Source organism: Numenius arquata, chromosome 18 (assembly GCF_964106895.1).
Source record: "Numenius arquata chromosome 18, bNumArq3.hap1.1, whole genome shotgun sequence".
In the NCBI taxonomy this organism is placed as follows: Eukaryota; Metazoa; Chordata; class Aves; order Charadriiformes; family Scolopacidae; genus Numenius; species Numenius arquata.
In genome coordinates, this window is record NC_133593.1 from 5,242,886 (window position 1) to 5,256,752 (window position 13,867).

The 13,867-nt window shown below is 55.1% G+C and overlaps 1 protein-coding gene across 5 annotated transcripts in view; it reads left to right on the forward strand.

Moving 5' to 3' along the window:
- The window catches only part of CUX1 (cut like homeobox 1), a 278,806-nt gene extending 276,813 nt beyond the window's left edge, over window positions 1-1,993 (forward strand). For all 5 annotated transcript variants that reach the window (XM_074160647.1, XM_074160648.1, XM_074160652.1 and 2 more), the window contains one exon: window positions 161-1,993. In XM_074160647.1, the coding sequence (XP_074016748.1) occupies window positions 161-221 (61 nt within the window). In that variant the 3' untranslated portion in view covers window positions 222-1,993. The remainder of the gene's footprint in view (window positions 1-160) is intronic.
- The last annotated feature ends 11,874 nt before the right edge of the window (window positions 1,994-13,867 follow it).

Consider the following 13,867-nt stretch of genomic DNA (forward strand, 5'->3'; position numbering starts at 1 on the left):
GTGGTTAATTGGGTTCTAAACCCATAATCCGATGAGGATGGGGTGGGGGGGGGAAGGCGCATGGAGGAAGACAACTGCCTGTCTTCAGTCGGGTGTTTTCCAAGCCCTTCCCATGAGCAGTTCTTGCTGCGAGTTAACGTTGGCTGTGCCCTTTCCCCAGGTACGCCGACCACGTCCACAAGTTCCACGAGAACGGGGACGTGGGTGACATGTGGCAGTGACGGATGGATGCGACCCCGCTGGCGCCGGCTCCCCTGTCGTCCGGCAGCAGGATCTGGCCCTTTGTACCCTGCCAGCTTCGCTGTAGCTTTGCTTTCTGCTTCATAGGATGGAGACAATAACTACCCCCCCCACCAATGACTCCCACCCTTGGAAATCAAAACCCTCAGCTAACGGAGCGTTGTTTTGCAGGACACGGCATTTCCAGCCCTCCCTCCCTCCCTGGAGGGGGCTGCAGTGATGCCTGTGTCCTCCTGATGTCCCAGAGAGCCCAGTCTTCACCGAAATACACGGAAAATACAAGAGAAAGAGGTACTCCTCTCAGATTCAATATCTCTTTCCACCCTGTTTTGAGTCCAGCACAACACTGGGTGGACTAAATTTAGCCAGAAAATGGGGCGGGGGGGGGAAACAACCTTCCCATTTCACATTTTCAAGTGTCATGATATTTAAGAATTCCCATTTTGCTCCAATGTATTGAATTATCAGAAGGTAAGCAGTCCTGCCGGGGCTCTGACAGACCAAGCGAGACAGCAGCAGACAAAAATCGACCATCCCCAAAGACGGGGTTGCTCAGCGCTTTGCCTTCTCGCTGCCTCCCAAGTCAAATGAAGCTGTTGCTCAGTTCTGGGCTCCATCTGAAGGGCTTCTTGGGACCTTCTGCAGTGTCTTGTGTCACCCCACTGAGCACCAGCAGATGCTTTTCTTGAACTGGAGCCCTCAGCTTGGAAACAGCCTGGCTAGTTAGGACTTACTGGGCACAAAGGGAGGTGTTGGTGGTCAGGACTGATCTCACTGGGATGCTCCAGATCTCTCCTTGCTGAGATGTTTCTGCCAAGTGTTGGTTGCCCTTCTGGGTGCAAGAGTTTGACCTAATCCAAGGCATATCCCTCGCACGGGGCTTTAATTACCTTGTAGTTGATCTTCTCAACACCTGATCCTTTTAGGAAATCACAAGTCAAATCAAGCAATTTCTGGTGGTGGGTTTGCTGTGTGATTAATGCTGGGCTGTTAAATTTGTCATGACCTGGGGAGAAAGAGGTGATAGGAGAGGCTCTGATTAAGGGAGCAGGTCCCAGCACCCCCTGTTCTTCCCTGTTCGCCGTGACCGCATGGTGCAGGAAGATATTCGCTTGTTAGCATGGTCCTCAATTAAAATTCCCCTCCGAAGATAGGAGAATAGCGTTGCTTCCAATTAATATTTCATTGCAGATTCAGATTTATTCACATTCACGCTGCTGGGAAGCCGGGGCCTCTAACGGAGCGTGCAGGCAGCGATAGGCTTCAACATCTGCCACGGGCAGCCCGGGTTTATTTATAGGAGCTGCGGCCTGCGGCAAAATGTAAAATACTCATAAATTGAAGGGAGGGGCAAACCCCGAGGGACCAACCTGCACCTGCCCCGCTGGGTGCGGGGTAAACCGAGCCCGTCCAGAAGGGAGGACCCGCGGGGCGAGATGCCAGCGAGGGGCTCAGGGGGGTGATGCTGCTGCCGTAATGCGGGGACCTCTTCATAAACTCATTGATTTGGGATGTGGAGGAGACGAGCTTTTGCTGTCCGGGATCGGTAGCTCGGGAACGTGATCCGGGGAAGGGTGGGATGCTTGTTGGGGCTTTGTTGGGAAGGTTAAATTTGCTTTTTTTAGAAGCTATGTGTGGTGTCTTGGAATTGCAAAACTTCTGCGGCTATTCACACTTGTACTCTTCATAAATGACTTAAAATAGATGTTGAGTTCTGCGGGACAAGTGATAAAATAAACTTAGACATGCATTGACTGGGTTGCTTTTGTGCTTTGCTTCCCCTTTTTTTTTTTTTTTTTTGGACTTTTGATATTAAACAACTGAGAAATGTCCTGTTCGAGTCCAAGGGCAGAGTGCGCAGCTAATTTTAGAAACCCATTACAGCAGCTAAAGGCAGTGATGTCTCTCAGCTCCGGGAAGGGCAGGACCTCTGTCCCCGTGCGCTGGAGCCATCATCCCGGCTGCCGTTGAACACCGATGTCCCACGGGCTGGGTGAAAGGCTCCCCGCAAAGGAGGGACCACGGGGGCAGAGGGGCTTGAGCCCAGGCAGCCTCCAAAACCAGAGAGTATATCCCCATGTGCCTGTTGGTAAAGGCACTCAGGTTCAATGGTGTAAATTAGCCTGGTTAATTTGTCGGGGGGGGGACGGGGGTGGGCTGGTGATGATCTTCCCCTTCTTCATCCTCCTTTTTTCTTGCTTTTCCAGCCCCAGGGTGCCCCGGCAGCCCCAGCCTGGTGGGGTCGGGCTGCTCTGCAGGCTCTGACCTTGGTTTTTAGCCACAGCTTCCCTGAGCCCAGTGAGTGCGAGGGGGTCTGGGGAGAGCCGTCGCCCCCCCGCCCCGAGTGGCTGAAGGGCTGTGCTGGAGGTTTTGCAGCCCCCACGGGACTCCCAGGTTTTACTGGACCCCTAGCCCTGGAGCTGCTGGGTTTCATCCCTCGGGAAGAGCCGTCGACTCCTTCCATGCAAAATAAAAATGGCAAATTCACCGATTTGTCCCAAAAATCCCTCCCGGGGAGGGTGAGGGTTAGCTGCAAGGTGTTGTTTTCTCTTCTAATCTCACTGTTTCTGGGCTTCCAGCAATTTGTACAGCCGCTGCACGGCACAAGGACCCACGTCTCCTGCCGGAGAGGGGCTGTGCACACCGGGGGGCATCGTGGTGAAGGGGGGGGACGCTCAGGGGGGACACACCTCTTGCTTGTGTCAGCCCCAGCGACCTTACGGCAGCTACGGGATGTCCGAGTGTCCCGGAGAGCAAACAACTGCTGCTTCCCAGAGCTCGGCTTTGGCTGCCAAAAACCTCTGACCGGAGGCCGGGAAAGCCGGCACCGGGGAGGGCTCTCGGGTCACCGCCTGCCTGCGCTGCCGGAGCCTCCGCCAAGTTTTCGGAGCTGCTTTCTAGAGATGTGGTGGAGGCAAAGGGCTGGGGCAGAGCCGGGGGGGGGTCACAGGGCTCTGGGGGAAGCCTTGTCCCTCCAGGCAAGTGCTGGAACAGCCGGTGAGATGCTTGTGCGTAGCACGAAACAAAAATCTGCAATTTTGGTGCTTGGGAAGATGCCCTGTATGTGGAGGGGTGTCTTCGGGTGGCCGGACGCTGGGAGATGTCAGCCCCAAAACACCCCACAGCCTAGCCCTTACTGGGTCCCTGCCTTTTTTAAGAGGCAGGGAGGGGAGATGGAAGGGGATTTCTTTTGCTAATTTGATTTGAAAGCGCCTGAGTGACTTGAAAGGAAAGGATTTCAGCGACCCCTTGCTCTCCCTTGCTATTTTAAATTTGATTATGGGAAACAATTTTAATTAGTATCGACAGATATTCAGGAAAATAATTACAGGAAAAACCTGTGCTTTTTATATCCATTTAACATGCAAATCTCCCATCCCATCTCAGAGACCCAGTTGAATTTTGGGAGGGGGGGTGTGGAGGTTTATATGGTAATAGCAGGCTCCTGGGGAAGCCAGGATGGTTAACGAGATAACAGGCTGCTCACATCTGGGTCACAAGTTCAGTTTTTGCCCTGGGCAGAGGAGACAGGAGAGAAATCACTGCCAGGATGCGGCCTATCTGTCTTGATTTTCAGCTGCAGCGCACCCAGTCCACCCCCCCCGGGCAGGGGAGAGCGGCGAGGGGCCCGATCCAGCTCCATCCCCCACCGTCCCTGCTGTGCAGGGGATGCCCAACACCCTGTTAGCCCAGTTGGTGCATGTCCATGCTCAGGAAGAGCTGGGCGATGCGGCAACGTTTGCAGGGCAAGCCGCAGTGGCAATTAATTGCAATGCTATAAAAAAAAAAATATATATATATATATATTATTTTTCTAAAGGTCTCCGGCTGGGCGCCTCGTCCCTCCGGTCCAGTTCCTGCTGGCAACGGGTCTCCAGAGCCACTAATGCGCAGGCAGCAAACGTGTTTGCCCCCGTTCTGCAAATGGAAAAGGGAGATCGATAGGGTTTGAGCGGAGCTGAATGAAGTGGAGCCAGCGCCTGGCGTGCAGGATGCGAGCGAGACTCCCCCGCCAGCCGGAAAGGAGCTTCACAAACACAAACAGAGGCAGAGCCAGCGCCGGGAGGAACGCGGCCGGTGCTCTACGGGTTATTTGAAGTTCAGGGTGTACCCAGTAAACGCGGCGGATAAACAGCTCAGGGAGCTGGGGGTTCACGGGGGCCATCGCGACGGGTCGGTGCACGGACACAGCCTGTATGGAAAAAAAAGGGGATAAGATATAAGGGATTTGGATATCTGGAGCCTGACCAGCCCGGCCATAGGGATCGATTGGTATTTATTTTTGGAAGAGTGGCTCTAATTATCCAGTGTAAGCAGGCAGGGAGATGGTGGTGGATATCCACCGCTTGATGCCTTTAAATCAAGGCTTAATGTCTGTCTCGAAGACATGCCCGGGTCCAGCCAGGAGTGACGGCCATGGGGCAGGAATTATCAGCCAAGGGCACATGGTGAGCCTCATGGCTTTACGATCTATGAACCATCATCTCCCTCATTTCTTTCCTTAATAGATGGAGCAGCCGGGGCTGCTGGTTTTAGATGGGTTGTTTTACAAACAACAGCAGTTTGAACACTGGGAACTCCCTTGGCCAGGGTCCATTTACCCGTGGTGCTCTTCCCGTGTGGCCGTCCCCCGCTGGGACACCCGGTCCCACACGAGAGGTGAGAGCTGCTGGTGGAGAGATGGGAGGGCACATGGGAATTGCAGCAGGGTTATCTCAATGCCGAAATCGCAGCGGTGGGGTGGTACCATGCCCTGCTGTGGCAGAGCCGGGATGCAGAGCCAGGCATCTCTGCCACAAGCCCTAATAACACGTGAGCCCCAATAACCCTGTTAATGGGGGAGCCCTGTTATTAAGCCGCGTTTTGAGCGAGGAGGGTAAAAACGAAGGCAGGCTCCTCCGCACGGCCATGCTGGAAGGTGCCGGCTGGTAATAACTGTTTTATTGCTTCCTGTTGTGTTAGACATCTGATGGCAAGCCGAGGCCGAAAGCTGGTGCAGCATATGGAGCAGCCCCCCCGTCCTCCCCCTCCGCCTTATTTACAGAGTCTCCCTGGAGATGGGCCTCGCAGGCTTTTCCAGCTCGGAGAGGAAGCGGAAAAATATTTACCTCGCTTCCCCCCCCCCCCCCAAAAGTCTGTTCTCATTAAGGCAGGAAAATGTAAACGAGGCGCATAAGGTGGAAACACTGTGAGGCCACGGAGAGCACTGGGGCCGGGGGTGCCAAGGGGGCTGTGGGCAGGGACCCTCCCCAGGGTGTTCCTGCTCCCCACGGGGACATTAGCCCATGCTGGGGGCTCAGCCAAGCCCAAACCCTTAGTTTCCCAGCTCTGCCTCTGGGGGGTGACATGCTGGGGGTGGCAGGAGGACATTTAGGCGTCCCACCACACACCCTGGGGGCTTGCAAAGCCCTTCACTGTGTGGCTGCATCCCCAGGGATGCCCCAGGATGGGGGGGGGCAGGACAGTGCCCACCTTCAGGCATTGCTTTGGCAGCGCGACAGTTTGCAAAGCCAGGATGGGCATGGAAAGGCTGCACCTCCAAAATGCCCTGGTTATTCCTTTAATCTTTAATTATTTTTTTTTTAACATTGACCAGGGCAGGACAGATGCTCACAAGCTGCCAGCCTGGTGTGACGGTGTGAGGGTCTCCCCCGGTGTTGGCTTGCAATGGAAAAAAAATAAAAAAAAAATAATAAAAAAGGATGGGAATTGGCCATGTTTCCCTGAATGATGCCCCAGCCATCGATCACCGAGTGACACCGGGAACGGCTCCTGGCCAATACAGCCAGAGCTCAGAGCTCCACCAGTGTCCTCCTGCCAGCCCAACCCAGCCATTAGCACCCGGTGGGAAAGCTCATCCCTTAGTTCCGTGTGGCCTTTTTAATTGCAAAAACCCCAGCTCACAGCCCCGTGGTATCTCAGGATGGCCAGTTTCTTTTCCCCATCCCTGGGGTGGCTATTGCCGCTGGAAGACAAAGACCCTGGGCATGTGGTGAGCCCACGCTCGGCCCCGGCAGCTCCACTGGGAACAGCCCTTGCCAAGGGCTAGCTGCTGGCTGGCGGTAAGCCACCAGGCAAATTGGAGTTTGTATCAGCTTTTGGCACAACCCAATGACCCAAAGGAGTGAGAGATTGTGCTGGAATTAAGACAAGGAGAGGGAGGGATGCGGCGACATGTGCTGCCCACGCAGTCTCACCAGTGGCAAGTCTCCCTTTGACTTCACAGGTAAGATGTGCCTGGCATCAGGTAAAATGTGACGGGTTGCCAGTTTGAAAAGGAGCTATTGATCACCCCCTCTCTGGGTGCCCCTGTCAGCTGGTTCTGTGGTGGGGACCGCACAGACCACTTGTCTGGACCATAACACACCAGTTTCTCTAGGAGGAGGCTGTGGGGACCTATAGCAAAAGCCTTGAAGAAATCACTCCATTGCACCATTGCATGGGGCTTTGCCACTATTGCATTAGTGCTTTGTCCCCGTTGCAGGGGGCTTTGTCCCCATGGCACAGCGCTTGGTCCCCACGGAATGGTGCTTTGTCCCCACGGCACAGTGCTTTTCTCCTGTTGCATTAGTGCTTCATCACCATCGCAGGGTGCTTTGTCCCTGTTGCCTGAGTGCTTTGTCCCCTGCACCGGTGCTTTGCCCCCGTGGCACAGACGCTGTCCCTGTGAGCGCAGCACTGTAAGACAAAAACAGGTGAAAAAAAAAAAAAACAAACCCAATGCAACCCGCAGCAGCAAATCCCGGCATTCCCACCCGCAGAGGAGAGGTGCCGGGGCCGGAGGCAGGACCACAGCCCTGGCACGACCTCCTCTGACGTCTTTTCTTGCCCAGAATAACTGTCCCCACTGGCAGCCAGGGGGGACCAACACGTGGCCTGCTGGCTATGTGGCCAAAAATAGCTGGGGAGGGAGCGGGGGTGGAGGGGAACCCACACACCCTGCTGGGACTCGGCTGAGCTCCCCAGCTCCCCAAGGCAGGCAGAGACCCCTGGGGGGGCTGAGCACCCTACTGTGACACACCCCCCCCCCCACCAGGAGGGCAGGTCCTCCCCAGGCAGCCTGCAATACGCATCGAGGATCATGAAGGGAGGCGATTCGAGGCATGATTTTATGAGATGTGGAGCCATCCCAGGGATGACGGGGGCCATGAGCTGATGGGGGGATGGATGCACCCCAGTAGCAAGCCGGCTGCAGCTCTGGGGTACCTCCTCAGCATGCCGGCCCCCACTCCCAAATCCTTGCCCTGAACATCCAGGATCTGGGGCCTTTCTGGTGTCCGTCGCTATGGAAACCCCTTCTCATAGTGCCGGTCCACGCTGAGCCTGTCTGTGCTGCTGCCTTCCCCAGGGGTGATGCTGCAAGGTGATGCTCGGGGAGGTGGTCCTGCAGGTCCCAGCCACAGCGGGATCACTGGAGTCCCACCTTGAGGGTCCCCTGGGGAAAGAAAGGGAATAGTGGAAAGAAAGGTAGGGAATAGTGGGGGTTTTTTTTAATAGCCTCTTAGTGGTTTTAGAGACCTGGGGAAGATCACGGAGGAGGGTTCTGGCATGGACACACGTGAATGGTCCCACTGATGTCCCCAACAGGCTTCACCCTTCCCCGGATACAGAAAGCCCCTCCGCAGTGGGGAAAGGGCTCCTCGCGTTAAAATAACTTGCTTTGCTCTGCAAACACTGTCCCCTCTGCAGCCCGTTTCCAAGGAGCATCACACCACCCGGGGAGATGCACGGGGTGGGGGTGGCCATCGGTGGGGGAGCAGGCAAGGCATGGTCATGTCCCCGCAGAGGAAAAGCAGCAGCTGGGGCTGTGCCAACCCCCTATTGATGGAGGGGACCCTGACACCAGCCCCACCAGCAGATGCTGCTGGGGCTGCACAGCAATCTGTGCATCTCCCAGGTGTGCGGGGGTCTGACAGGACCCATCCTGTCCCAGCGTGGTGTCACTCTCCTCTGGGGTGACACAGCTTGCCCTGGAGTGGGGAGGGGCTGCCCTCACTGACCACCTTCCAGTGCCCTGGCCCAGAACTGGGATTTTCCAGGGCTTTTTCTCAGTTCCCCTCCGCACACCAGTCCCTGTAGGCTCGCAGGGTCCAGGAATTTCCCAGCCGCTGCTGTGAGCCGTGTGGCTTCACTTTGGGAACCCCTTCGGGGACACTTTACACACCAGCCTTGCTGCTCACACACCCCTCACACCAGCTCCCCACAGGCTGAAAAGATGGAAGAAGCTTTCAAAGCTATGGGAGGATTGGGATTTTGGAGCTGCTCACATTTTTAAGAGCTGCTCTGAGTCCAGACAAAGATGGTTTTGCCTTTAATATTTAATAATGCTTTTCTTTTTTTTTTTTTTTTTTTAATATACGTGCAAGTGTGCATTCAGAGCTGCTGTAGGGAGAGCTTTGCACTGCGGAAACGCCGGGGCCAGCCTGACCCAGCAGTGTGGGACTGGTTCAAAGCCAAGGTTGCCAGAAGGACGTTCTCCAGCCTGTAGGAAAGGCAAAACCCTGGGAAACCACAACAAAAGAGCCGCTTGGACCAGCACAGCGGGAAATGCTGGGGAGAGGTTCCCGCACAGCAAAGATCAGCCCTTTGCCAGCAGGAGCAGCATGGTTTCCCCTCCATCGCCGGGCACAAGGAGCTGTTGTTGCAGGAGCGAGAAAGGTGAAAACCCCTTCTGTGTGCCTGAAATCTCCAGGGATATGGCTCCTGCCAGCTGGAGGCTGTGGGCACAGAGTGGGGAGGACTGTTGGGATAAATAGGAGCCTGGAGCAGCGGCATTGAGGGGGCCGATGGCTGCGTGATGCCCGGGGAGAGCAAGCAGGGAAGGATCATGAGCTGGGACAGACCCTGTGGGAGAACTGTGCCAGAGGACGTGGTCCCGTGGTCCTCGGGGTGAACAGCTCTGCCATCCTGGCTGTGGGTCAGAACTGGCAAAGTGGGGGGTCCCAAACCTGTCCCCAAGCAGAGGCCACCAAATAGATGCAGCTGCAGGAGGTGACTGAAGGCTGCTGCAGCGAGGAGGGCTTCACTTCTGGAAAACCCCCTGGCCAGGCCAGAACAGCCACGGAGGATGTGTGGGGAGGCTTTTTGAAGCCTTTTCCTCCCACGGCTGGTTCCTACACGGTGCTCTGCCCACAGAAAACAAAGCCTCTGACACCATCTTTCAAGCATGGCCCCAGCAGAGCAGAACAGCACAAAGAAAAGGGATATTTCAGAGGCAATGTAAGAGCAGCTAACAGCCTCTGACCTTGCTCCAGCAGAAACGGGAGGCAGTTTGGGAGAGATGGTGCAGAAGGTGCCCGTCCCCTCGGGAGGGACACAGACCGGGTCACCCCAGCAGGGCAGGCACGGCCACGGGGAGCAGCAAAGGAGCCAAGACCTCGGATAAGAGCAGGCAGGAGCAATCACACTGGGGTTTGGGTTTTTTTTTTTTAGCTAGAATTTCAGCTCTGCAGCCCCAGGTGTGGACACACTCGTGTCCCCCCCCGAACACAGAGACCAGGGGCTGGGTGCTAGTCCCAGCGCAGCGCTCTGCATCTGCTCACTAACGCTTGCACGCTTGACGAGCTCCCCACCTGCCACCCCGCCGGCGAGCACCGAGGGGAAGTTTTAGCACAGAAAAAAAAAGCATCACTTTTAATTTGCGTCGGCAGGAGGAGGAAGAAAAGCAGCGGCATCAGCAGCACTGGGCTCCTGTGGCTTCCCCCCATGGAAGCCCGACTCCCTGGCGAGTGACATGTCCTCAGAGGAGATGTTGTGTTTGTGAATGCAACCATCTCTCGTCAAAACAGGCTCCCTGGAGACGCTTGAGTGAGCACAAATCCCATCCTGCTGGTGCTGGGCCAGGGCGTTCAGAGGGGGCCAGTGAGGTCCATCCCAGCAGGATGCAGCAGAAGAAACTTCTTCTTGGAGGCATCAAGATCAGGGATAATAAAACACTTTAGGACAGGAAATCTTCATTCATGTCTGCTGACACTGAGCTGGACACTTTGTGCTCCTAACACCATTCCCAGCACCACCAGGGATGCAGAAGGGTCGAGCCCTGAATCCCTTCCGCACCTGACAGTGGTTTTGGGAGCTTGTGCTCCTTCCCCAGTAATCAACCCCAATTATTACTCTCTTCCCAGCTGGGTGAGACACTGAGAGGCCACTGAACATGATCCTAAACAGATGTTTGAAGCACAGAAGAGCTGGGACACAGCAGGGGATGGGCTGTACGTACATGAGAAGGATGCGGGATGAATTGTTGATGCTTTAAGCTGCTCTCCAGCGTGGCTCCCCCGCTCAGGCGATGCTCTCCGTCTCCATCCAAACTCCATCAGCCACCCCCGGGAAAGGTGAGGATGGGGTTTGGTCCTATTTGTACATCCTCTCTGGGGGAATTTCAGTTGGTCTGGCTTTGTGCTGGTCTGCAGTTGGGCTTGCCCATTTTTGAGGGTCATCTTGCGCAGGCACCCTGGGCAGCAGGGGAAGGAAAAGCTCAGATTGCAGAGGGAATTGTAGCCATGGTCTTTGTGCCGAAAGGAAAGGGCTTTTCTCTCTCTCACAGGTAGGTCCTGAGTTGGGGCTGGAGGAGGAGAAGGGAATTTGCACGTCAAGGTCTTCACATCAGCACGATCCCCAGGGAAGGCTCCTCCAGCCCCACATCCAGGCTGTCACTGGCTGTTTGCCTTCTCTAACGCGCCAAAGGACATTTTAAAGCAATTTCCCCTGCACAAATAAATACAAAACCAAAATGCTATTTCTCCCCATTTCTTCTCCCTGTGTCATCTTTCTCCCTTTCATCCCTCTGACATCTTTCTCCAGTAAATCCTTCCCTTACGTCTCATTAGAGACTGTTCCTGGACAATTTGCAGCTGTGACAACCCAGGAGAAGCCCGGGGCCCATCTGCCCGGCTGACAGCTCGCATACGCACCCGGCTTTTTGCCATGCCTGTGCCGTGAAATGGCTCTGAAAGCAGGTTCATGGCTGGCCTGCCCCATGCCATGGCCGCGAAGGTCTCCTGCCTCCCTTTCCAGGGTTTTCCTGGGATGCTGGACAAAATGCTTCACCTCCCACCCCTGCCTTCCTCCCCCTAACAGGCTCGTCTCTCCCCACCATGGTTCTGTGGCTTTACAAACCCACAGCATTAGGGTTTTGCAAGAAAACCCGCAAGAGAGTTACGGTCCCCGCTCGCTGGATAACCTGCCCCGGGACGCGGTGAGGATGGAGGCAGTGAAATTAAAAATAACCGGCTTCGCCGGGAGGCGCGGGTGGCGGAGGGCGCGCTGCCGGAGCTGGCACGGATGGGCCGTCGGATGCCTCTGGGCACACAATTTCAAGGGCACGTCACGCTCCAGCCGGGCGGCTGCCAGCAGCCCTCCCCAGCGCTGGCTGCGCCGCTCTCTTGACTCCTTCCAGCGATTTTTTTTTTTTTTTTTTAAGGCAGCTAATAGCTCCGAGGGAGTCCCGGCGTAATGAGAATTGGCAGAAGGGACCAGATATTAGGTTTATTCACCACCAGTTTTAAATCATTTAGCATAGCAGAAAGGCCGTGTTTCTACAAGCAATATGTTCTGCTCTGCTCGCATCGCGGTTCCTATTAGAAGGGTTTAGTGATGAATGGGGACGGTGGTGTCCACGGGGGGAGTGGTGCCGCGTCCGTGGTGATGGGAGAGGGATGAGTTGGCCAGAAACTGGGGCCGAGGATTCCAGCCGAAGCCCATCCCCATCCACGGGAGCTCCCACCAGCTACGGCGTGGGACCTGGGAAGAATTTACAGCCCGTTGAATGCGGCCTGTGGCTTCGGTTTAAAAATAAAGCCTTAAAAAGACAATTCGGGGAGCTGGACCGGGGATGCTCTTTGTGCAGTGGAACATGGTTCCTCGGGGATTGCTGAGAAAAGTCGCGGGAGAAGTTAAACTTTCACCCCGGCAATTATCGTAAATCTCTTTGGTCAAGGCACAGACCTAAAATTATCCCTCAAATCCTTCTGAAGGTTTGGCTTTTTCACTTGATTTTTCAAGTGACTGACCAGCAGCATTGCAAACTGCGTTTCCATGCTCGGAGCCCTTGTTTTCTTTTTAATTGCAGCCCTACAAGGTTACCCAGTGTTTCACCGCAAGCAAGGACAGGCTTCCCAACCTTGTTTTACACGTCCTGAAACAACCAGCAACCCACAGAGGGAAGGCAGACGAGAGCCTGTTGTGTACCAAAGCGTTTGCAGTTGCAAAGTCTTTGTCCTGGAAGAAAACTGGTGGTGAATGGGGGATAACCACTGCACCCATAACGGAGCAGGGCTGGGACTGGTGGGCTCCCATCCCAGCCCTAGGAGAGCACATGGAGAGCCCAGGTCCTGCTGCAAGGTGCCAGGAGAAGACAGCCCAGGTTCACGGCTCTGCGTCAGCTTTTGAGAAGCCACGGTTTCCCAACTCTTCCCACCTCTGCCAGCTCTCTGAGGCGATGCCAACATGAAACCCAGGGTTCTCCTTGCCATCGCTGCCCTTTCCCACAGAGGATGGTCCCACAGTGAGGGCAGGGCATCATCTGAATCCACGGCTGCCGGACGCACGGCGTGCGGCTCCCAGCCCTGCTGGCAATCGATAGCGAGTGCAATGAAACCCTTAATGAAATTCCAGCCTAAGAGACTATTGATTGTGTATTTTCTTTAGAAATGTATATGAATGGGAGAGAGGCTTTTTGGAGGCGAGGCTGGGGAAGGAGAGGGGTGAATGGAAAACACAGCATCAGCCGCTGCGGGAGATGGGTGAACATGGTCTGTCTGGGGTCACCCACGCTGAGCAGTGGGCTCCAGCCTCTCGGCGAGCATTAATTCATCCTCAAAACACCCCTGGGATGGGAAAATGCGGCCAGCCAGAAGCAGGAGGGTGGGCATTCACCCAAAATCATCACAAAAAACAGTGATGATGAAACCAAGGAGAGAAGTCAAGAGTCCATGCCCCGGTCGTGCCTCCTAGACAGTGCTTTTGCAAATCCCCCTTGCCCTGTGTTTCACACTGCTGCCTAAAACACAGACACAGGAAAAGAGGTTTAGGAAGACGCTGCGCTCTTCTGCTTTAAGGGTTTGGGGGGGAAGAAAAACCAAACAGTGCATCACTGTGTAACAGCCCTACCACCAGCCTCCCTCCTTGTTTCTGCACCCTCTGAGTGCCCCCAAAGCGGCCCCTCCCCAAATCTCGCCCGATTACTCCTTCGCAGGGTAAGAGGAAGCATAATAAATAAATAATAATAGTAATAAAAACCCAGCCCCCTCTCCGCCCCTTACATAACCAGCATTGTCTTAATCCTACAGGTGCTTCGCAGAACTAAAAAGGATTTGTTCCTCCTGCAAACCCTTTTTTCTTTTTGCTTTGTTTTTTTCTTTTTTCTTTTTCCCTTTTTTTTTTTTTTTTTGGTGAGTCATCCTTATCCGCCCCGTGGACACGCTGCAGGGAGGCCCTGGGTAATGTGACCCCTGACTAAATCACTTAAACCTCTCTGGGCTTCAGTTCCCCTGCGGTAAGATGCGGATTATAAATCTGTCCTGACCCCCTTGGCAGAGGAAGGTGCTCGGAGATGGGCCTTGTAAATATGTCAGCAGGACAGCGAAGGCAAGCGCCGGGGCTGGCCCGCAATACCTCTGCCCGGAGC